A 23709-nucleotide genomic window follows, 5' to 3' on the forward strand; every position below is an offset into this window, starting at 1 on the left:
TCGCACCAGGCAGGGCAAGGGCATGCGATCCAGATGCGAGGGAGGCCCGAGGCGGGGGGCGGCAGAGTGAGGGGTTTAAAAGCCTGGGGCCAGTGCCCGCCCTGGGTTTGCCCACCCACATACACTGTGCTGGCCCGCTTGTCGGCCACCACCCAAGAGTCAGCATAGAGCCTGTGCTTTTTAGAGTTTAGTGTCTCCACACTTAAGAGAAAACGAGGTAGATGAGAGCCCAGATTAGTTTCTGGATTTAGAACCCCCCCCTTGTGGTCCTGCATAGAGATTCCTAGGAGAGCGTGTGAGAAGGAAGCAGGGAGAGGGCTCAGGCCAGGGTTTCAACCTCGGCACAACTGACGTTTGGGCCTGGATCATTCTTTGTCATGGGAGTTTTTTCCTATGCAGTGTAAGACATTTAGCAGTATCCTTGGCCTCTACCTACCAGATGTCAGTAGCCCCCTCCCAGTTGTGACAGCGAAAAATGTCCCCAGGTATTTCCAAATGTCTCCTAGGGGTCAGAATCACCAGGGGTTGAAACCACTGGATTAGGGAGAGAATTTGGTGAAAAGACATTTGCTTATACCTGTAGTCTTGGACTATGTCCCAAGAGCCACTTATCATCGTTGTGAATGATTGTCTAGAAAAAGCGGAGGCCTGAGGTTTTCAGAGGAGTTGCAGTCCATTGGCTGGCATGGAGAGCTCTGCAGGAAATGGTCAGCTGCTCTTCAAAGGCCACAGCTAGGCTTAGATACTTGCAAGGGAGAGGTATCTCTTCCTTCATCTCCCTCCCCGTCTCTTCCTCTGTGACACTGAACCACTGAATCACCCGGGAGGCTTGTTAAAATGCGCCCAGAGCTCCGCTCCCTAGAGATTCTGAGCCAGAGGACCTGGGAGGGGGCCTGGGATCTGACCTGTTCTGAACTTCCCAAGTGCAGGGGCGGGGGATGGGGATGGGGTGGGGTCTGGAGGCGACACCTTGAGAAACAAGGCCCCAGAGGGATGTCAGACACAACAAATGTTCCCAGTCCTCTGAGGACACTAAAATCTAGCATGAAAAAGAATAAGGAAAAGGAAAAGACTTTAGCACAAAGCAAAAAGTGATAATCCGTAAGAAAGATGAAGCTAATAGATGTGGGAACCCCTTACACTGAGAAGAGACTCACTCACTCACTCATTCAACAAATGTTTTCTGAGTGCCTACTCTACTTCAAGCATCGCTCTAGGCATTAGGGAGTCAGCAGTGAATAAAATAGACGAAAGTCCCTGCTCTCATTCGGTGTATATTTTGTAGGGGAGACAGTGAACAGACTTCCTAACGATAGATCATGTAGAGAGAAAGCAGAGCAGAGGGTCGGGGAATGCTGGGGGTGGCTTGCAGCTGTAATTAGATGGTCAGGGAGGCCTCATTTACAAGGTGATATTTGACCACCATGAAGGTGGTAAGAGACAGTCAGGCACGTATGTGTAGGGGCAAGTTTTCCATGCAGAAGGAAAAAGAAGTACAGAGTCACTGAGGTGACAGTGAACATTCCCTGTGTGATCAAGGACCAGCTCAGGCTCTTGTGGCTGGAGCAGAGTGAGTCAGGGAGCAGGGGCAGGAACGGAGGTCGGAGAGGGAATGGGAGGCCAGGTCCTGCGGTGCCCAGTGCAAAGACTTTGCCTTGACCCTGACGGAAGTCGGGTGGGGATGCGGGAGGATTTTTAGCCGAGGAACGCCAGGATCAGATTTAAGACTTACAAGGATCACCCTGGCTGCTGTCTTGAGTAGACTCCAGTGGGGCAGGCGTAGAAGTTATCATTACTGTTGAAATTATGGTATGGTTTCTGCCCCCTAGGAATTTACCATGATGGTGGAGATAGAGCATGTACAACCCTAACTAACAAGGAAGTGTTTGCTAAGTGACGTGAATCACTCAGACCAGAGAAGTGTGATGGAAGCGCCTTCTGGGAGTCAGACTTCATGGACAAGTTGGGCCCTACGATGGAAAAACAAGATTTCTTTTCAGCTTAATGGGTATATGATTGACATTTAGTAAATGGTACACATCTGAAGTGTACAATTTAATATGTTTGGTCATATGTATCTACCCATGAAGCCATCAGCACAGCGGTGAACATATCTATTACCTGCCCCCCCACCAAATTTTCTTGTGGTTTACAGGCAGGGTGGGAATTATCATCAGGGCAGTAACGTAAGCAAAGGCACAGAGATGGGAAATGCGGGGGCTTCTGTGGGACAGAGGGAAACCCACCCTGCCTGTCCTGCAGGGTCACACGGGGAACCCGGAGAGAGATGTCTGACAAGACAGCTTGAAGTAAACCACATGGGCCCCAAAATACTGGGTTGCAAGGCTTAGGTCACAGGGGGACCGGCAGAAGTGTTTAAGTTTGTTGTAGTTTATGGTCAAAACAGAGTTTATTTGCTAAAATTTCATCTTTTAGAAACACAAGCAACAACATCAAAGTTTAGGTACTTTATCTTTTTGTAGTTAAGTCCAAGGAAACACAGCCAAGTAAATTTCTGCAGTGTTTCATGCATACGAAATCAATTACAGAAAAAAGAAACATTAGGCAAATTTCATAATTAGATAATTAACAGATTCCTCAGTAACCTTATACTAATACAACTACTCACAGATTGAAAATAAATCCATTTGCCACCTGATGGTACATTATAGCCCACACATAAAAAATACGTCTAATCTAGATAGACTTTAATAATTTAAAGGTCAAATTTTAGCAGGTCATACTACAGTCGTGATTAGTTCTTCATATTTGTAAAGTCCAGCACACGATTTTCGTGTCCTGTGGAACATGAACTTTAAAGTTAAGGAAAACATTTTAAGTAGGTGTTGTGAGTCTCCTCTCCCATCCTAAGCTCTTAAACTATTTATGAATGGATCCTTCTTCCCCAGCAAGATTTTCAGGTTTGAAGATAGGTTTGCTGATGTGAAATCCTTTCTCTTTCTCCATCTCCTGGGTGGAGTCTGGCAACTCCTCGGAGGCACAGGCCAGTTGATGGCTCTGTGATTCGGCCTGAACAGTCAGCACCCGCTTTGGAGCGTCACCCGCTCCTGAGAGAGAAATGAGGAATACTTTTCAGCTAGAGGCATCATAGTCTCAGTTCCATGGAAATGAATGACTCTAGGATTATTTCACCTGTTAAGAGAGAAGGCTGGTAGTCATCCAGTCCATGCTCAGCGATATCAGCTCAGGAGTTCCAGGGACCCACTCTTATATTGGTTTCTTCCAAGAAGACCTGACTTCCTCTAATGTAAGAGGTGGTTAGCTGAAGATCGCAAGTTCTCTTTACCATCCCCGCACCTCTTAATTCCAAAAGTGCTTGCTAAATCCTCCTGGATATAAGTAAGCCCCAGATCATTGTTGTTCTCATCGTCACCATCATCTGAAGTACCGAACTGATATAAACATGGTACTGCTTTAGATACTGAGACGTGAAACACTGATAATAATCACCACCGTTATCGAGCATTCCCAAGGACCAGGACTGTGCTAAACATGTTGCGTGTATAACCCTTACGTTACTCAGTAAAATAGGGACTCTTATCATTTCCCATTTTTACATTTAAGGAGACTGAAGCTTGGATAGGTCACACAGCTACTAAGTGATGGAGCCCTGTCTCGAACCGTCCATACTCGCTACCAAACGTTTTCAAAAGGATCGAGACATTGTCTGTGCCATTCAGTTGGAAAAGATGAGAGACACAGACGTAAAAAATTTCTCTGGTCATTACGAGAAACACCTCACCTATTCTTTTGAGTAATTCATGAACTTTTCTTAATCACATTAAGTTCCAATTAAAAACCTCCCTTTTCTTTTGAAGCAGATAGGTCTTATCGTCTGCAACACTTTTTCACACGTTGCAGCAAGCGGCCCTATTAATTGCATCCTGCCTGCGTCTGGTGCTCCCAGCAGCCTCCGGTGCTGAAGGGAATCATTCAAACTGAAGTGCACGTGCATCTCTAATGGGCCCGCATCTCTCTGCTCGTAACCCAGGTCAGGATTGCTTAGGCTGTGCGCAGTCACTACGGTCCAGGTTAATTTGGTTTCTCGTGTAGAACAACTTTGGTCTGACATTTAACATTTCTTCCTTTGACATTTTTTTTTTTGGCGTCTCTCTGAGCTCATTATCCAGCATCTTTTACATTCATTCTTTTTTACACGCTAGGATCAGTGCTTGTGTCCAATAATGATGAAAAGCCTGGGGTTCGGATGAGGCCTGGAAGGCCAGAAGGAAGTTTCACGTTCATGGAGCCGGTCTGTGGGCCACCTGTGATTCCAGGGCCTGGCCCAGCTGCTGTCACTACGGTGCTGGTTGTTTGGGCTGTCTCAGGCCTCACGGGAGCAAGCTCTAAGTGTAACACACCTGGTCACCTCTTTCATGCCCCTCTTCCTCCGTGTCACTAACTTTGGAGAATGAGCCCCGCTGTGTGAAACTGAGTGAAGCACTCGGGGATTTTGAGTTTGCACCGTGTGTCAGCGAGAATGGCAGCCCGTGAGGGTGGTCACTCTTCTCTGCAAAGAGTGTTGGGATGTCATTGCTTGTGACACAGTCTTAATTTGTTCCCCGGCTTCCCTCCCAGGTTGTCATATGCCTTGTTTGTGGGTCTGGGAACTCTGAACAGCAGGAGTAAAGGATACTGACGTCTGTCAATTCCTGCTGGGTAGATTTGGTATGATGGCTGGGTGAGTAGCGTCTCATGTGAGAGACTCTGGGTTCCCCAACCCTTTGCATCCCCCTTGATCTTGCACGTCCCATCAAGCACATGTGGACAGTGAGATACAAGATCAGGGGCTGATGAGCACGGAGGAACCCAATCTTCCTGGGGAAGGAGTTACACCCACTGGTTGGCATTTTGGGGGTAATCCTTAAATTTCAGATTTTAAAGTCTCCTTTCTGCCAGTGGAATTTGTTTTTTCTTCTTCTGAAATTACCAAGGTGAAACAAACCCAGTTCTTTGGAGGGACCTTTGAATCCAAATATTTGAATGTTTCACTGCGAATGAGAATATTTGTTTTCTTGGGTTCGATTCACCTGAGCTTTGCTACCTGTTGTTTTGCAAACTTCCAATTTTGCAGCTTCCATTAAAAACAGAGGATCATTCATATTGACACCTGCCTTTGGGGACAGAACTGCTGGGAAGACAGAACTGCTGGGAAGAATGCTGAGATTCATGAGAAAGAAAGGACACAGATAGGGAATGCAGCAGGAGGTGGGGAAGGGGCGGAGGGTGCAGACCCTCGTGTGGAAGGATTACAAGGCGTGTGAGGGTAAATTCCCTTGATCTTCTGGGAAACTGCCCGCGGTGGGGAACAAAACATTGCATTCTTGGAGTTCTAGCCATCATTCTGGGCCTCACGGGATAGCATTTATGGAAGAAGAAAGTTTAGGAACAAAGTGGAAAGAAACTGCCTTTGAAGAACAGCTTAAATCTTGTTAAGCTTGTCACTAGAGGCCTCTAGAATAATAAAACAGGAGCAAACATCAACAGGAATTTTCACAACACATGCTGGACGCTGACTCCGGCTGTTGCTTTCCTCACAGACCCAGAGGCTTTGGGGAAATGCACTCCAGGTACTCTTTTGGCTAAAATAATCTGCAAAAAAAAATCCTCTCCTTGCAAGTGGCACGAGTGTTTATTGCCAAACAGCCCATCCTTCAGAGGATGAAGTGGGACAGAAAATAGTGAGGACACTAGTAAACAGCTTGATTTGCCTGGGCCGTAGTTCTTCTTTTCTTGCTCAGGTTCCAGAGTCTCCACCCTCATTAGCAGCCATGCCTCACGTGTTGAAAGCTGGCTGCTGGCTCTTGGAAAATAAGCATGCTACCTACTTGCTGTGTGGCGGGGGGGTGGGGGTGGGGGGTGAGGTCTAACCCTGATGGAACAGGTGTGTAGTATTAATCTGGAGATTTCCAATGATGAGCTGGCCTGATGGTTAAAAAAAAAATTCTTTGCATATAAATATTGTTTTCTTGGGAACTTAGGAAAAAGTAATAATAGATTGTGTATTGAGGCAAGCGAATAGAGAATCTAGGTTTTTTTGTTTTTTTTTGTTTTATTTTTGTGGTACGCGGGCCTCTCACTGCTGCGGCCTCTCCTGTTGCGGAGCACAGGCTCCGGACGCGCAGGCTCAGGGGCCATGGCTCACGGGCCCAGCCGCTCCGTGGCACGTGGGATCTTCCCGGACCGGGGCACGAACCCGTGTCCCCTGCATCGGCAGGCGGACTCGCAACCACTGCGCCACCAGGGAAGCCCGAGAATCTATTTTAATAGTTTAAGGAAGATTCAAATAAAAGGAGGATATCCAGATTATGGTTGACTCACATTAGGCTCTTTAGCCAGGCAGAACAAATACAATTGGAAAACTATATTAACCCTAGAGTTGAAGGAGTTTATTTCATGACAATTTCCTAAGAAGTGACTAGCTCACTTAGACAAAATAAGTGACAGATGGACCAAAACCAACTTCATTATCGACTGTTTCAGCTTTGGTTGAACTCTTTCCAGTTATTTATCTCACAAATATTTGTTGGGCCCTTACTATGAAGTAGACACTATTCTAGACTTGGGGCAATTAAAGATGAAAAGAATATTTCCTCTTAGGGAGCTGACAGTCTAACAGACAAATAGCTCTACAAATAAAGACTACAGACAAGAAGATAGCTCTTAGAATAGAGGTGCAGGAAAGCAGGATAATGACATGATCAGATTTGCATTTTAGTTAAATCCTTTTTTTGTGTGTGTGGAGGGAGGGTTTTGAGGTCAAGGCTAGAATCAGGGAAACCATGATGATGTGAGAAACGCTGAAAGCTTTCTCATGGCAGTGGGCATGGAGAAGAGGGACAATTCAAGAGCTTTTAGGAAGGACCATCAACCACACTTGGTGATTGGATTGGAGGGCAAGGGAGGAGACGAGGAAGGTTCTAGACTTCTAGCCTGGGTGCCTGAGTGGATAATAATACTGTTTACTTTGATAGTGACTATTGGAATAAGAATAGGATCAGGGGAAAATAAAATTAATTTTGAATTGTCAGTTTGAAGAGTATTTATCTGGATGATGTTTTCTAGGGGGCGGTAAGGCTCAGAGTTCAGGAGAAGGGCCAGGCATGGATGGAGATGGAGAATTCCCAGTCACCGGGATACAGATGGCTATGGAAGCCGTGGGTTCGGTTGCCCTTGCCTGAGGAAGAGAGATTTAGTCATGATCTCTTAGAGCAGTGTGCCAGAAGACACGTGAGTCAATCTTTGAGAGCCATTAGATTACGAGAGCCCTAGGGAACATGGCAGGACACCTGGTTCCTGAATGCCCCTAGAAGAAGTGGAAGAGCAGTAAAGGGATTGGAAAACCATTTTCTGGAGTTTTCTTTGTTCTTTTGTAGCAGTCACTAAGTGGGCAGATTTAGGTGTCTGCACATTAACTTCATTTATCCCTAACCTTCCTTCTAAGAACCTTAATCCGTTTCCTAAGTGTTTTCTTGAATTCCTCTTCATGGTACACGTGGAATAATAACAATTTTGTATTATTTTTGAAAGATGAGAATCTTTTGGGCACAGAACACTTATATTGAAAGTTTAGGATGAAAATGTTGCCCAAGTGCTGTTAGCCCATTTTCAAAGGTGCTGAAATAAAAATTATGACTCCAAAAATCGAGGTTTAGCCGTTCATGGATTCCCGTTATTCCCATTTGACTATTTTCTGAAGTCACGAGATGAATCGGGATAGACGATATGAATGTGTTTGAAGCCCATGCACTAGGTAGCACGCCAGACTGCACACTTAACTCATTCCTTCTCTGAGTGCAGGTATCTTTTGGCGCCAGCTAAACGAGAGGGCGCTCCCACAGTTCTTCTTGGGTCCATGTCAGAAGAGCTCAGTAAGTGTGAGCCATCCATGATTCTGAAACCTTCTTTTCTCCCTGTTTGTTACTACTCTCCCTTGAAGCAGTATTCCCTTTGTTCCAGCACTTACAGAAAGCTATGTCTGTTGACCATTCCTCTTCGAAGTTTTGAGTTGCACTGAAATATTTATAGCGTGTAGACCAGCACTTGAAAGGGATTTTGGTTTCCGTAAGGTGTATCTTTTGACTGACTGAGGCCTTTTGATGATAAGAACTCACAAAAAGTTTCAGATCAAGGGTGGCTTAATATAGGGAACACCTCTTTGACATCTGTCAGCAATTGAAGACTCATGAAAGCATTCATCTCCTCCTTCCTCTGGATGAGACAACAGTGGGTTCTGGGCTCTGCCACGTGCTGGCTGTCGGGGGGGCCGTCCTGGTGGTGGGCTCAGCTCCGGCGCTCAAGGTGATTTTGTAGACCCCTCGGGAACCGGGAGGGGAGCGCTGGGCTCCATGGGTCTGAGTGTGTGCCGATTGGTCCCAGGCTAGAGGGGGCAACAAGGGGGCATGACGTTTGGCAATCCAGGAGCCAAGTGGGTTCCCTGGAGGGTGAACTCAGAGAGAACAGGAACCGCTCTCGTGCATCCCAAGATCTGCGGCCTGGCACACTGGAGGCCAACATGCATGGCTTGTGGCAAGTCGAGCAGCAAATAGCAGTAGGCTGAGTGAGGAAGGAGCTGCTTCAAGGGAGAGCAGTGAAAACCAAGAAGCAGCGTGAAAAGGAGTCCCCAGCACCAGGCTGGTCTTGTGGAGTGGATGTATCTTTTCTGCTCCAGCTGCAGATGTCAGGGTCACATCTAGATTCTACAAGGATCTAAGATAAACTATGATGTGTGGATGGGACTGACCTTATTGCTGCCTTTTTTACTGTGATGCCTCCTCTTGGTGATTGGGGTAACCAAAATATTCTAAGTAAGCGATTAATTTGAGGTTTCTTGAGACCAAATAATTTGGTTCCTTAAAAGCATAAGCCATGGGTGGCAGATTGCTTTTGAATGCCAGTCTCTGATCTCTCACGCTGCCTCTAATTATGTAGTAGACCTGGGAATAAAAAAATGACTTACAAAACAGCTACAGGATAAAATACCATGTGGTCATTAAAAAAAAAAATCACATTTTCAAATGACATATATTGACAAGGGAAAATTCTCATTATGTTAAAAAGCAAGAGTCTATATCTTGACACCTATGGGGGCCCAAATACTTCCTTTTGAATAAATGAACATTTCGTAGATGAATGTGGGAAAAGCCTTAAGTCTGGGCAAAATTGTGAGTCCATTGATGAATATGGCTCTTTGTCTCTTGAAGTGGAAAATCATGGACTAGAGGTCAAGAAATCTGGTTGTAGTCCGAGCTTTTAACCCTTTTGGAGCTGTTTCCTTATCTGGAAACTGAGGTAATGGTCCCTAAGGGGCCCTTTTGGGTCCCACACATGCCGAGTTTTGATCAGGGACTCTGGACGAAGCAGCTCTCATCGAGGAGGGCGCCGCAAGCAGGTCGCATGTGGTTTGCATCGCTTCGTCAGCGAGACTTGATCACCCTTGACCTCCTATGGTTCCCCATCATTTTCTATGACCGTCTTGAGTTTCCACCTCCTGAGTCACTCCTCGCTGCTGCTGTGTAAAGAGGCCTCTTGATTTATTAATCAATTAATCAGTGCACGCTGAAGAGCTGTTCAGGGTAGTTAAACAGGGAAAACAAAATGCTGGAGCCAATAATCAAGATGGATCGTAATTAAGGGTGACCCTCCCACCGCTGATCTCCCTTCCCACCCACAGCTCATCAAACTCCAGTCAGCCCCGATGGGGTTTCCACCCCAAAAAAGCTCCAGCACATTTCGGAAGGGAAGCTTTTCTTCCAATGTCCTAAGGAAAACAGGCCTTGAGATAACCCTCATCAATTACCTGCAGCAATTGTGGAATCTCAAAAGTTCAACCAGGTCCCCAAAATAACATAGTGGCTCCGTCCATATATGCAGACACTGTCCTCTCCTGTCTCCATTTCCCTACACAGAGTCATGGAGTTGGAAGAACCTTACAATAAAGACAGGCCACGGCCTTGTGTGACAGATGAGAGGTTCAGTGAGGCTAGGTAAGTTGTCCAAGGTCACACAGCTAATTGGTACCAGAACTAGAAGCCAAATATTTTGATACCCAGTTAACACACCTACTGCTTATTTCTCTGTGCAGTCTTGCTTTCGTATAAAAACTAAAGCAAAGTAAATGAAAGAAATCATCCTCATTAAATTCACTTTCTGATTTCTTTTAGATAAGGGTTTCTGAACGAAAGAGTTTTTAATAGTTTTAGATGAAGTTTCTGGGGAAAAGTATCTTGGACTGTTTATCAAGGAGACATTTTTCTTTTGATGGATCAGGATATCGGACACATGGGTACAGGCATGGCCAGCCTGCCGTGGGGCCAATGGTAAACAGAGTGAATCTGTAGGGGTTTGCTGGGCTGCTGGAGAGGCTAGATCTCTGGTCCAGAATCTGTTTAGTTTGGTTTTCTTCCAGTGGCACTTAGCGCACGGTGTTAATGAGGCTAGGATTTTCTTAGAATAGAATCTCTGTTCTGGGTCACAAGTAGTACCTCCACCTGCTGCCAACTTTCCGTAGTTCACGGGGGCCCACAATGCATTGGTCCAGAGTGACTGCACTCACCCCTGCCAGGCCTGGATGACCATTTGTGTCTACTTAATGACCACCTTGGGAGCATCCAGCTATAGCTATGATTCTTTAGTGGACACGAGGGGAAGAATCTGGAATGTTCTTATTTGTCTGGCCAGGTAAGGAGGATGCTTAGAAAGCTTTTTTTTTTTTTTTTAATTCCTTAAAGTCTCCACTATAAAAATCTTACATTTGTTGGGCTTCCCTGGTGGCGCGGTGGTTGAGAGTCCGCCTGCTGATGCAGGGGACACGGGTTCGTGACCCGGTCCAGGAGGATCCCACGTGCCGCGGGGCGGCTGGGCCCGTGAGCCATGGCCGCTGAGCCTGCGCGTCCGGAGCCTGTGCTCCGCAGCGGGAGAGGCCACAACGGTGAGAGGCCCGCGTACCGCAAAAAAAACAAAACAAAACATCTTACATTTGTCAAATGTGTTTGTCAACTAGGGGCTCGTCTGCCAATCTGGCTGCTCATTTCTGCTGGATGTCAGTCAAACAGTCAAACTCTTTGGGTACATCTAGGGCTTAACTCAGAAACCAGGCATCTGAATTGCGCTTACCAGCCTTGATTGATAGACTCTCCTTATTTTTTTGTTTGTGTGTTCTCCAGGATGCTGCTTTCTCGGCTGTGATTCACGACAAGCTCCAGGTCCCCAACACCATCCGGAAGGCATGGAATGACAGGGACAACCGCTGTGACATTTGCGCCACACACCTGAACCAGCTGAAGCAGGAGGCCATTCAGATGGTGCTGACCCTGGAACAGGCGGCTGGCAGTGAGCACTTCGATGGCTCACCTGGCTCGCCCCCAGCCCTCTCCAACATCCCCACTCCGGTGGGGTCCCGGCACGTGGGGGGGCTCCAGCAGCCCAGGGATTGGGCCTTTGTGCCCACCTCCTATGCCTCCTCCAACTACACAGCCCTCATCACCAGTAAGCATAGCAGCAAACCCAGCAGCCTCGGGGTCAGCAATGGGGTGGAGAAGAAGAGTGGGTCTCCAACCCACCAGGCCAAGGTCAGCCTCCAGATGGCCACCAGCCCCAGCAATGGGAATATCCTCAACTCAGTGGCCATCCAGGCTCACCAGTACCTGGATGGCACCTGGTCCCTGTCGAGAGCCAACGGGGTCACCCTCTACCCCTACCAGGTAAGTAGCCTCCGAGCAAGAAAGGGCTGGGCTGGCTCCAGTTAAAGCAGAGAAGTGGGCAACACTTCCTGTCTCTACTTTGTCCTCCTGGGAACTCCCCTACTCAGAGCCTAATGTTTCCATGTAGCCCTGCTGAACAATGCTAAATAGAGATAAAGTATATGAGGAACGAGTGATCCAAGATAGCACTCTGTTTCCATCGTCTCTACCCTCTGAAGGAGAGGTCGACACCCTTCCTAATCTCTCCCAACTTGAGAGACCTTAACCCTTTTCTATTTGCAACCCACCTTAAATACTGTGGGATTAGGTAACGAACCGCGTGTTCCCCTTTTCTTATTTTCTCTTCTCAGTTATTTAAATTAGCATGTACTCTCAAGTTTCCCTATAGAAATAAGAGAGCAGGTCTTAAGTCTGCCAAGGAATCTAAAATATTTGTCTTAATTTTGCTCGTGTGAGTTTTCTGTTGGAAGAGGGTTGGCTTTACCATACGTGTTCTCTGTGTCCCTTGAGTCACTCATGTGGGAAGCAGCAGAAAGTGTTGACTGTCGCTCTGGGGTGGAGAGGTGACCAAGGTCATAGAGTGTATTAGCTGGGGTAGGTAATTGGGGCGGCAAGTGGTCTCGAGTTGTTTCTCGCTTGTGTCCCTGTCGTATGGGGTGTTTGGCGGGTGACCTTCCACTCTGATATCGGGACCCAGCCTCCTTCATCTAGCACATCACCCTTTTCCAGAGGCCTCAGAGTCTTCCACCAGACCTTGTACAACCAGCCAGGAACTGGAGGAAGGGAGAGGATGGAGGATCTCACAGGGACATGTGGGGACCCAGCCTGGAAGGGGCAAGAATTCAGTCTCCTGGTCGCACCTTCTCTCAGGGGAGTCTGGGCAGGCCGATCTGTCCATATGCCCAGGAGAAAAAAGGAACACGCTGAGTGAACACATAGCATAGTTTTTGTTTCATGGGGCAAGGGTACCGGGAGACATAACTTGAGTTATCAATGTGGCTGATAAAATTCCTGGTGCAATTTCTAGAGTGTAGAAGGGAAGAGAGATTGTTTCTCTTGATACCTTGAAAGAAAGTGGGGAGCGTGGATCATTATCTTAAGAAGTTAGCGTTCTTGGGCCACCAAACTTTTCATTGCCTGGATGCTTTGTAGTTTATAAAATATAGAGCACACATCATGTTGTTTAAGCCCCCAGTAGACCTGTGAGGTCGGCCCGGCAGATGTTAGATCTTTCTTTTACAGGTGGGGATCAGCATGCTTAGAGAAATGGAATAATTACCTGTGGCCACAGAGCCGGTGCCAGACCAACGCCAGCTCTCCCCTGCCCAGGAGAACGGCTCTCCCTGCCACGGCTGCTTCCAGCTTTCTTAGCTTACTCCAGAGCAATCTCCGGTCAACATCTGTTCCAGATACGGTTTCTTTTCAGAAACCATATGGTATACCGAGGGAGAGGACTCCTCTTTTGACTTGTGGGCGCCTGGCTGCCACTTCATCTTTGGACAGAATTTTCTGGGTTGTAGATATAAATATACCGAGGAACCACTTGCACCCTGGTTGGGGCTTCATAGTCTAATGCTTGAACGTAACCATCTAGGGCAGGAACAGAATAGCTGCTTTCCGTTGCTGAATAATATGCCTTTTTTTTGGTTTGTAGTTTAAAAATAGACAATTCTGAAAATAATAAAAAGAGAATACATGTCTGTTGTAAAATAAAATTTAAAAAATATGAAACAGTTTAAGTAGGCCTTTAAAAATCAACATCACCCAGAAATAGACTACCTAACATTTGGGTGTACTTCCTCCCAGGATTTTCTACACATGCAGTTTCTAAAATTGTGATTATGTTCAATTCTCTGATCTGCTTTTCACTTAATATACTAGGGGCATTTTCCCATGCCATTATCTACTTTTCTAAAACATGATCTTTAATGGTAGCCTAGTATTCCATTATATAAATACTACCCATTATATGAGTATGCCCTAATTTATATAACCAAGCATCAATTATTAGAGTTTAGGTTTTTGCTACTATAAATAAAATGCTCTGGTGCACATCCTTCTACGCAGCTCATGTTTTCTACACATCCTGGGCTGTGCTAGCCACATACTCATGTTACACAGACAACTCACATTTCACCTTCCACCTCCCTAGAGCACTTGTAACGTGTATCAGGTGCTAGTTAGAAGATTCAGCTGCTGCACAGCGCTGATGAGTGAGGACAGAAGAACTTGGAACTGGTGCTTTCATATAAAGTATTCAAAGTGTGGGGAAAGTTTCTGTAAGGGGGAGAGTTGAAGATGGAGCTTAACAGGAAGATTAGGGAGTATTGGTACATTTAAAAAATTTGTGCAATAATTCTTTCTGCTCCTCCTTTTTTCCCCCTACCTCAGATGAAAAAGAATTTCCTGTACAATAACAAACGTTTATTAAGCTCTACCAAGTGCCGGACACTATGCTATGTGTTGGTGGGGGCTGCTGCCATGGTCTGGAATCCCAGGCTCCTGTCCTGTGACCCTTAGGGGAGGAAGCAGGGGAAGGGTGCATTGTGTGTTTTTTGTAAATTTATTTATTTAATTTTTGGCTGCGTTGGGTCTTGGTTGCTGCGCGAGGGCTTTCTCTAGTTGCGGTGAGCGGGGGCTACTCTTCGTTGAGGTGCGTGGGCTTCTCACTGCGGTGGCTTCTCTTGTTGCGGAGCATGGGCTCTAGGCGCTCAGGCTTTGGTAGTTGTGGTGCACGGGCTCAGTAGTTGTGGCTCGCGGGCTCTAGAGCTCAGGCTCAGTAGTTGTGGCGCACGGGCTTAGTTGCTCTGCGGCAGGTGGGATCTTCCTGGGCCAGGGCTCAAACCCGTGTCCCCTGCATTGGCAGGCAGATTCTTAACCAATGCGCCACCGGCCAAAGCCAGATACAAAGGTGATTCCCGTAAGCCACCAACCTGAGATTGCCCTGGGTAAATTGGATTGCTTCTTTCCAACTCAGAACAGGCTAATTTCTGCATTTCCCCTGAGCAGTAGTTAAAGGGATCAGAGGAAATCTCTCTGGGATCAAGAGATTTGGTGCCTGGCTGTGAACCAGTGTCCCCGTGTCATGACTATGTCTTCCTGATGCCCTAGAGGGGGGACTCTGGGTCTGGCTAGACTGAATGGCTCCTGTTACGGACATCTCCCGGCAGTAAATATTCTGCAGTTCACAGTCTGGCCAGCTCAGCAGAGATGGGTGACTGCTCTGAAAGCTGACCTCACTTTTCCTGCTCACCCTTACTCCCATATCCCTCCCCACAGAGAAGATGGCCCTCTGGCTTAGTGCCAGAGCTGTTCCCTGGGCAGAGAAGCATCTAGACTTTGTTGCTGCCACTGCTGCTGCTGTGCACCAACAGACCCGGAGCCTGTAGAAGCAGGGGAGAAGAGGACGCTGCCCTTCTGCCACTTAAGTGCCGGGAGGATGACAAAAATGAGGACAGGCTTTGCAATAGGGAGCAGGGTAAAACCTCTGTATGGGCTTCCCTGGTGGCGCAGTGGTTGAGAGTCCGCCTGCCGATGCAGGGGGCACGGGTTCGTGCCCTGGTCCAGGAAGATCCCATATGCCACGGAGCCTGCACGTCCGGAGCCTGTGCTCCGCAACGGGAGAGGCCACAACAGTGAGAGGCCCGCGTACCGCAAAAAAAAAAAAAAAAAAAACACCTCTGTATGGATGATAGAAGGGTCCCTCAAATCCCTCAAGTCCCCTGTTTCCTACACCACTGTGTAGCAGTCTTCGAAGGCTGCAGTAGGAAGATTTCTTGATTCTCTTTTGCTGTATCCTTCACGTTTCTCAAAAACCTCCAGAAAGAGTGGGAACCTATAAGCATCGCAGATAAATATGAATCTATCCAGAGAGGTAAGAAAAATAGTAAGTTAGGAGACACTGAGATTATATCAAAAATGGCAACAAACCACAAAGGTAATTTTTCATTAAATATCATAGCAAGCTGGTTTCACAGCAGTTGTTAAGATGGACTGTTTCAAAGAAAGACTTTCTTTTATTAACTTGCAGACATGTAACACCATCAATACATATATATGGAAAGCAGAGAATGCTCTAGAACTTTCATTTGATCACATGAGTTTTGACTTTGAAGAGACATGTCTGGATTATTTTCTTGTAGTTCACAACAGATTAATGAACTCTTTTGAATGACAACTGCTTTTGCCTGATTTACATTTATTATCGTAAGTACGTGCAGGAAAGACTTTACATAATGCTCCTAATCACAGAACGCTGGTGATTACTATAGGACGGTAATTGCCTTTTGCATCATGGTGGGAGATTTGGAGATGGTCCTGCCTAGTTCAAGTCCATGGCCCCACCATCTGTTGAACCTCATTTTAGTAGCTTAACATTTTAGTCTATTTCCTTATGAGTGAAAGCCCTACCTTGCAAGATAACATGGAGAACAATTAAGAAAAAAGTATGAACGTATTTTGTAAACTGTAACACAAGGGAACAGCTATCAGCTCCCTCATTGCCAGAGGAGAAACCCAAGGTTGAGAGATTGGAGGTTTCTTTCGGGTAGAGCTTCCTGACTATGTTTGATGTCTTTTGCTCATTGAGAACATAGATTCATTTTATTCTCCTGTTTCTGACAGCAGCTAACATATAAAAAAATTAGGGAACGCTCGTTAGGGAAAGCTCCAATCTCAAGGAAACACTAAAGTTGCTTCTCCTGACTGGCCTTAGATTTAGGAAAAAATTCCAGGCTATAAGACGTATCCAGACCTCAAGGTTTTTGGTGGAAACCACCAGTTCATTGGCTCCAAGCTAATCTTTAACCTGAAGTATCTTAATGATAGTCAATAAATCCTTGGAGGCAATGAAAGTAGTCCAGGTGGCTTTTTGATGTCCCCCTCAGTACAGGGGCATTTGAAAGCGTAGAAGAACTTTATTTTATAGGACTTTGATAAATTGAACTTGTCAAGAAAATTCGAGAAGATGTTAGGTGAATACGTAAGTAATAAATCCATAATGAAGCCTTAATGTGATGAAGTATTCAACGCACATTTCTTGATTTGAGGGAAAATGAGTTTGATAAAAGTTATTCTGCTTTCTCAGACAACACCCACTGGAATCAGTGCTAGAGATAATTCCAGGCTGAACTCTGGTTGAAGTCAGTGAGGGATTGTCTTAATTATATCTTTAGGAATTAATTGGTACCATGCCTTGCTCTTCAGAGGTCAGAAGCCACGGGAGGACTTGGCGCTGACCCTTTTATGGAGGACTTCCAGGTGCCCTTGGAAGAGGGAGGTGGACTCTGACACTCACTAGTGGTCCAGTACCCAGAGGCTTTGACTGTGATGGATCTGTGGAACCTGGAAGCACACGGGTAGTACAGCTGATGCCTGCGGGGTGAGGTGCACGTGTGCTCCTTCCTCACTGAGCCGCTTTTCACGAAGGAGCAGGGCAGGTGTTCGCAGTGTGTCAGGAGTGGAGGATTCCCATTCACGTTCTTTGCAGCCCTCCGGAGCTCAGCTGCCTGTTCCTGAAATACGCAAAGTGTCCTTCTTGGGCCAGTCTGAGTGCCAATTTGCTGCCCATCTGCTGCTGCTCTGTCCAGCTAGGCCAATAGCATAAGATGTCACAATCTTTTAACATCATGGGTTTTTGTTTTTTCCTGTTTATAGATGGCCAGATGAGTGTTATTTATCACCTTTATAAATTCTGACAAATGCTGAACACAAGAAAAGGAATCAGTTTGTATACTCAGTCATGGACAGAGCATTTCTCAGGAATATGGTGCTCAGGGTGAAATTCCAAAAAAGTCATAACCTCTTATAAATACGGGCAGGGCCATGGGCTGAAGGGAACACCCAAACTTCATCAGGAAATTACAGAAATGTTTTTTATCTGGTCGTTTACTTGGGTGGTAGGCTGAATAAGGGCCTCTCAAAGATGTTCATGTCCTGAACCCTGGAACCTATGAATAGGCTACCTTACAAAGTAAAAGAGGTTTTGCAGATATGGTAAAGTGAAGGATCTTCAGATGAGGAGATCCTCCTGGATTATCTGTGTGGGTCCAACGTAATCATAAGGGTCCTCATAAAAGGGAGACAGGAGGATCAGAGTCAGAAGGAGCAGATGTAAGGACAGAAGCAGAGGTCAGAAGAGAGAAGATGTAAGCTTGCTGCCTTTGAAGGGGGAGGAAGGGGCTGTAAGCCAAAGAGTGAAGGCGGCCTCTAAAAAACTGGAAAAATCAAGAATCAAATCCTCCCCTAGAGCCTCCAGAAAGAAGCAGCCCTGCAAGTGCATTTTAGATGTCTGACCTCCTGAACTTTACAGAATAGAGAACAGATGTGTGCTGTTTTTCTATGCAAAACTTTCAGTAATTTGCTTCAGGGATGGGCATAGGAGATTAATAAGCATTTGGTAGCTGAAAAGCTTGGTAGGAGAAGCTAATGAGGTATGCAGACCGTGGAGCTGCTGTGGAAGCCTGCAGGATGGCCGAGAACATGGGCTTTTCATCCCGTACAACAAGCTGCGTTACCCAGTGGATCAGACAGTACATTAGCAAGTCAGATTATTTCATTTGGGTGCCTCCACAGAATGAGAGGTTACTCATACTGCGCGGATGGTTTTCAATTGTCTCAGATTTCCCTATTGTTATAGCATCATAATAACAAGCACATCACAGCCACTCTCCATCGGGTAGCTAGTAATTACCGTTATGTAAGTATCTCATATGTTGAAACTGCAGAAAACATTCGAAGCCGGGGGTGGGAGCGTTGGGGAGAGACTCGGCTGGAATATCTGTAGAAGGAGGCTCATCTTCTCTGTAGGATCTGTTGACCAGATTGTAGGGGTTTCATAGAACTGCCCCAGTATTCCTTCTTATGTCGTCTGGTGTTTCGAGGGTTCACATGAACTTGAAAGTACCTTGAAAATTGCAGAGCAGAAGGTAAGTGTTAGTTGCTATCATTTTTTAATTTGGTAGGCAGAAGACAGCCACTGGAGATCTCAGAGCAGGAGAATGGAAAGATCTCCTTGCTTGACAACAGGAATTCTCAAATTTGGCTGCACGCTAGAATTGCTTGGAAGCTTTAAAGAAGAATATCAGGGCTTCCCTGGTGGCGCAGTGGTTGAGAGTCCGCCTGCCGATGCAGGGGACACGGGTTCGTGCCCCGGTCCGGGAAGATCCCACATGCCGCGGGGTGGCTGGGCCCGTGAGCCACGGCCGCTGAGCCTGCGCGTCCAGAGCCTTTGCTCCGCAACGGGAGAGGCCACAGCAGTGAGAGGCCCGCGTACCGCAAAAAAAAAAAAAAAAAGAAGAAGAATACCAGCGTCTAAGCCACACTCCAGACCAATTAAATCAGAATATCTTGGGCGGGACCCAGGCTTTGTTTTAACTGCCCGGGCAAACCACAGCTTTAAAGAACAATTTATCTGGCAGTGGTGTAATAAGTGCAGGGAAGGGAACAATGAAGATGGATGGATAGACAGATAGATAGATAGATGGTATATCACTTTCCTAGGGCTGCCATAATAAAATTACCACAAACCAAGTGGCTTAAAATAACAAAAATTTATTGTTTCATAGTTCTGGAGGCTAGAAGTCCACAACTGAGGTGTCGGGAGGGCCGTGGTCCTCTGAAGGCTCAATGGGAGAATTCTTCCTTGTCTTTTCCAGCGGGTGTTCTTTGGCTTGTGGCTGTGTCACTCCAGACTCTGCCTCTGTCTTCACGAGGCCTTCTCCTCTGTCTCTTCCCTCTTATTAAAAGGACACTGGTCATTGAATTTAGGACCCATTCTAAGGCAGTATGATCTCATCCCAACCCTTCACTAATTACATCTGTAGAGACCCTAATAAGGTCACATGCTGAGGCTCTGAGTGGACATGAATTGCGGGGGGCGCTTGTTCCTCTCACGACATATAGATAGACGCCACGTAGATGCCAGACAGACGGACGGGTGAAAGGTGAAGGTAGTGTTGAGGAGGTGAGCACACCCATGCTCCTTCCTTGCTGATCCACTTCTGAAAAAGGAAGGAGGTGCAGATGTTCACAGATGGTCAGCAGTAGAGCACTCCCGTTCTGTTCTGTGGAGGGAGAAAAATTAAGGGAAGGGGAAATGATGCAAAGGGCAAAGGCAAGAAAGTGAGGGAAGAGTCGTATCCACACACACCCGTATCCAGATGGAGAATACCTCAAGAGTCAGGTGAAATAAAAAAAAAAAAATCCACACATGAGTTTTTTTTGTGGAGTAATAACCACCTCCTCTTCTGAACTTACATACTACCTTTAAAGTCATCTGTGCTTTCACAGCCATAGGTATAAATGTAAATAGCACTTCCTGGAGCGCCTCCTGGGGTAGCTCAGCTCACGCTGAGCACCTAATTTGACTAGTGCTGGAAAGGTTCTGTTCCTTTTCTACTGACCAAGCTGATCGTTTGGGTTAATTTGGTGGAATGGTCTGTGTTTTTGCTTTTCTCCTTCAGAGATATTTCTAGGCCCTAGAAAGAGGCTAGAAATACTGAGTAAGGTGCTATGCTGCTTAAAAGTGTTTCTTATTCTCCCCTCGGTCCTTTGTGTGCGTGGGAGCTGAGAGGTGTGGGGAAGTGGTACTCTCTCTCAAGCAGAGGGGACCTGACTCACCCTGCTTCTCCAGCTCTCCGAGGCTAGGCTGGGGTGGGGGGCAGAGCTGAGGATTGCTGCGCGAGGGAAGTGACATCATGCCGGAGAGAAGATTCCCTGGATGTGACCCTTTTTCACAGTTACCTTTGTTTTAGACAGCATCTCACCTCCTCTCCCATTTGGCCATCCTCCCCAGCCCTGGTTTCCTCAGGCAGAACACTCGCTTTCTCTATAGAGTTGAGGAAAGGAACCAAGCTCACTGTCCATAGTGAGCTACCCAAGGGGGTAACAACGGCTACTGCCTTTTTTTTTTTTTTTTGCGTTACGCGGGCCATTCACTGTTGTGGCCCCTCCCGTTGCGGAGCACACGCTCCGGACGCGCAGGCTCAGCGGCCATGGCTCACGGGCCCAGCCGCTCCGCGGCATGTGGGATCCTGCCGGACCGGGGCACGAATCCGTGTCCCCTGCATCGGCAGGCGGACTCTCAACCACTGCGCCACCAGGGAAGCCCCTGTACCCTGTTTTAATTGTTATTAATGTGTATTTTGCGTAATTCTTTCCTTTCATGACCCAGAGTGAATTGTCTATCTCCTGATACCTTAAATACCTGTGGGTGGGTTTTGCCTCTCACTGTTGTGGCCTCTCCCGTTGCGGAGCACAGGCTCCGGACGCGCAGGCTCAGCGGCCATGGCTCACGGGCCCAGCCGCTCCGCGGCATGTGGGATCCTCCCGGACCGGGGCATGAACCCGTGTCCCCTGCAACGGCAGGCGGGCTCTCAATCACTGCGCCAAGAGGGAAGCCCAGCTACTGCTTTTTTGAAATGACAAAGTAAACAGATTTTTTTTTTTTAGGAACTCTGAGGCTGATACTTATCAATGAGTTTATCCAAGTCTCAAACAATGAGGGACTAGATGTTGGGTCACGCTAGATTTGCAGTTCATGCACCCGAAATAAAAGTCCAGCTTCCTTGCTGACTGTGTGACCTCGAGCAGGCGTCTTACTATTGTGTGTCTCTATCTTCTCCTCTGCAAGGTGGTCCGTTGCAGAGCTGTTATGGGGATTATATGAGATGATGTGTGTAGAACACTTAGCATCGTGTCTGACACGTTGGTGACCCCTCCGTGAAGGGACTTGATACTTGAGGGCATCTCCTCTTGGTCAATGCAGATTCCCCTGACTCAAGACTGAATGGAATCAGGGCCCTCTTTTCCAATATACGAACCAGTGGTGGATAAAAGAACAAGACCCAAACCATACAATGATATTAAGCTCATGAAATAAATGTTACCCCGTAACGTCAACCACCTCCAAGTATTTACCAGAAACCAGCTTTCCGTATGTGCACCACATTTTACACGAGAAGGTCATATTCTAAACAGGATGATCTCATCCCACCATTAGTGAGTAAATTGATAAAATATTGAAAGGCCCATGGACCCATTTTTCTCCATTTTTGAAGACCTTTTGAAAGGAGGAGGGGCGGCAGTATATAAACATGAATCACTTAAAATTCTACAGAGTAGTAGAGGGTAGCATTTAAAATAATTCAAAAGAGTAATATCTCATTATTTTGGAGTTAATGCCCATTGAAAGAACACTTTGAAATAGTCCTCGGGTCTCTCATTCTTGCTTTCCTTAGTTTACACCTTTGGTAAATGTAATTGTAATACACTTGCTTTCTTATTATTCACTTACATCTTTATTTATAAAATACGTTTTTCTTTTTCTTTTTTTCTTTTTCCGGTACATGGGCCTCTCACTGTTGTGGCCTCTCCCATTGCGGAGCACAGGCTCCGGACGCGCAGGCTCAGCGGCCATGGCTCACAGGCCTAGCCGCTCCGCGGCATGTGGGATCTTCCCGGACCGGGGCACGAACCTGTGTCCCCTGCATCGGCAGGCGGACTCTCAGGGAAGCCCTAAAATACGTTTTTCTTTTAAAAGTATTTTAAACTTATTACATAATTTGGAATCTTCAATAAATTGGAAACTTCAAGTCTGCTCTTTGCCTATCCCACCGCAGGCACACACCTAATTAATTTTAAATTGAGATTTTACTGTGCTAACAGTCTTCAGCGTGACAAATTAGCATGCTTCTGTCTTGTGGAGTATTTGTGAAGATTAGTTAATGAGTCATATATTTCTTATGCCTAAATCATTCCCAGGGAGTAATTTAGGTGTTTAGGAAGCATGTTAGTTACCATTTTTAGGACCCTGGAGACCATTTAGTGCATTGCTGCTGCACCAGTGGCCTCAAGGTGTTAACATACCCCTTTGGAAGCTTATCCGTGACACGTTCCCCTTTTGTTAAAGCAAACAGACCCCAGAGACCCTAGTGGAAGCAAGATGAGAAGGCTGCCCTTGTGAATTACAGATGACAAACTGAGGCCCAGAAATGTCAAGTGACCCGCCCAAGGTCACGCGAGCACACCAGAGCTGGGATTCAAAGTTTCCTTTGCAGAAGGGGCCAGCTCCCCAAATTGGTTCAACATTCCACATCCTGGGGAGAGCCACTCACAGCACACTCTGCGAACATTTCTTTGGGGCAATTCTGAGTCACTAGGACTTGCAAGTCCACGTTCATGTTGTATTGCTCTGCACAGTCACGTAGAAATAAATGCCCTGTGTTACGTATTCTCGCTGGGAGGTGGAGAGGCCGGTGGGGACAAAGCTTGAGACAAAGATGGGCCAAAAGCAAACAAAAAAGGCTGTGAAAGCAATGCTGCCATCTAGTGAGACATGTTTTAGCTCATCTGAGAGACAGACTGAACACGCCTAATACTGGGAATCTCACCATGAATTATATTAATTTCCTAAGATGAATAAGAGGCAACAGGGCCCTTTCCTTGTCAACAGTGTGGTCTTGAACGGAATAGTATATGTTTAAACTCAATGTCCTAACACACATTCTTTAGAAAGGACCCCGTTGGCCAAGATCTCCAGTGAAGATGGAACTCGGTTTGGGGTAGTGGACAGGGTGCCCAGGTCTGCATGGAGGTCTGGCTCACCTGCTTATTAGCTGAGTGACATTTTGCCACATAAAAATATCAATATCTCCTTTTATAGTATCTCTCTCCTAAGATTGTTTTAAGGATTAGGTTCATTCATTCTAATTTTTTTTTTTTACTTCTAAGCACTGGATTTTAATGAAATTTTAGGCACACACACACACCCACATGCACACAAAATGAGATCCCATACTGAGAAATTCTACAAAATCGGCCTGATCGACTATTCATACAGCATGACTCTCTGCCTACCTGCAGCCTAACAAGACATTTGAAGGTGAGGTAGACATACCTGGAACAATGCACATAAGCCTGAAAAATAATGGTGGAACTGGTGGTCAGAAGACTGAGGCATCCCTGTATCTGAGCTCAGATTCCAGCA

General features: G+C 46.4%; 1 protein-coding gene across 1 annotated transcript in view; it reads left to right on the forward strand.

Annotated features, from left to right (window-relative positions):
* Window positions 1-23709, forward strand: part of KIF26B (kinesin family member 26B) — a 500361-nt gene that overhangs the window by 179949 nt on the left and 296703 nt on the right. The window contains exon 3 of the mRNA XM_067729537.1: window positions 11187-11723. Within this exon, the coding sequence (XP_067585638.1) occupies window positions 11187-11723 (537 nt within the window). The remainder of the gene's footprint in view (window positions 1-11186; window positions 11724-23709) is intronic.

The sequence above is a fragment of the Pseudorca crassidens genome, chromosome 2, assembly GCF_039906515.1.
Source record: "Pseudorca crassidens isolate mPseCra1 chromosome 2, mPseCra1.hap1, whole genome shotgun sequence".
Lineage (NCBI taxonomy): Eukaryota > Metazoa > Chordata > Mammalia > Artiodactyla > Delphinidae > Pseudorca > Pseudorca crassidens.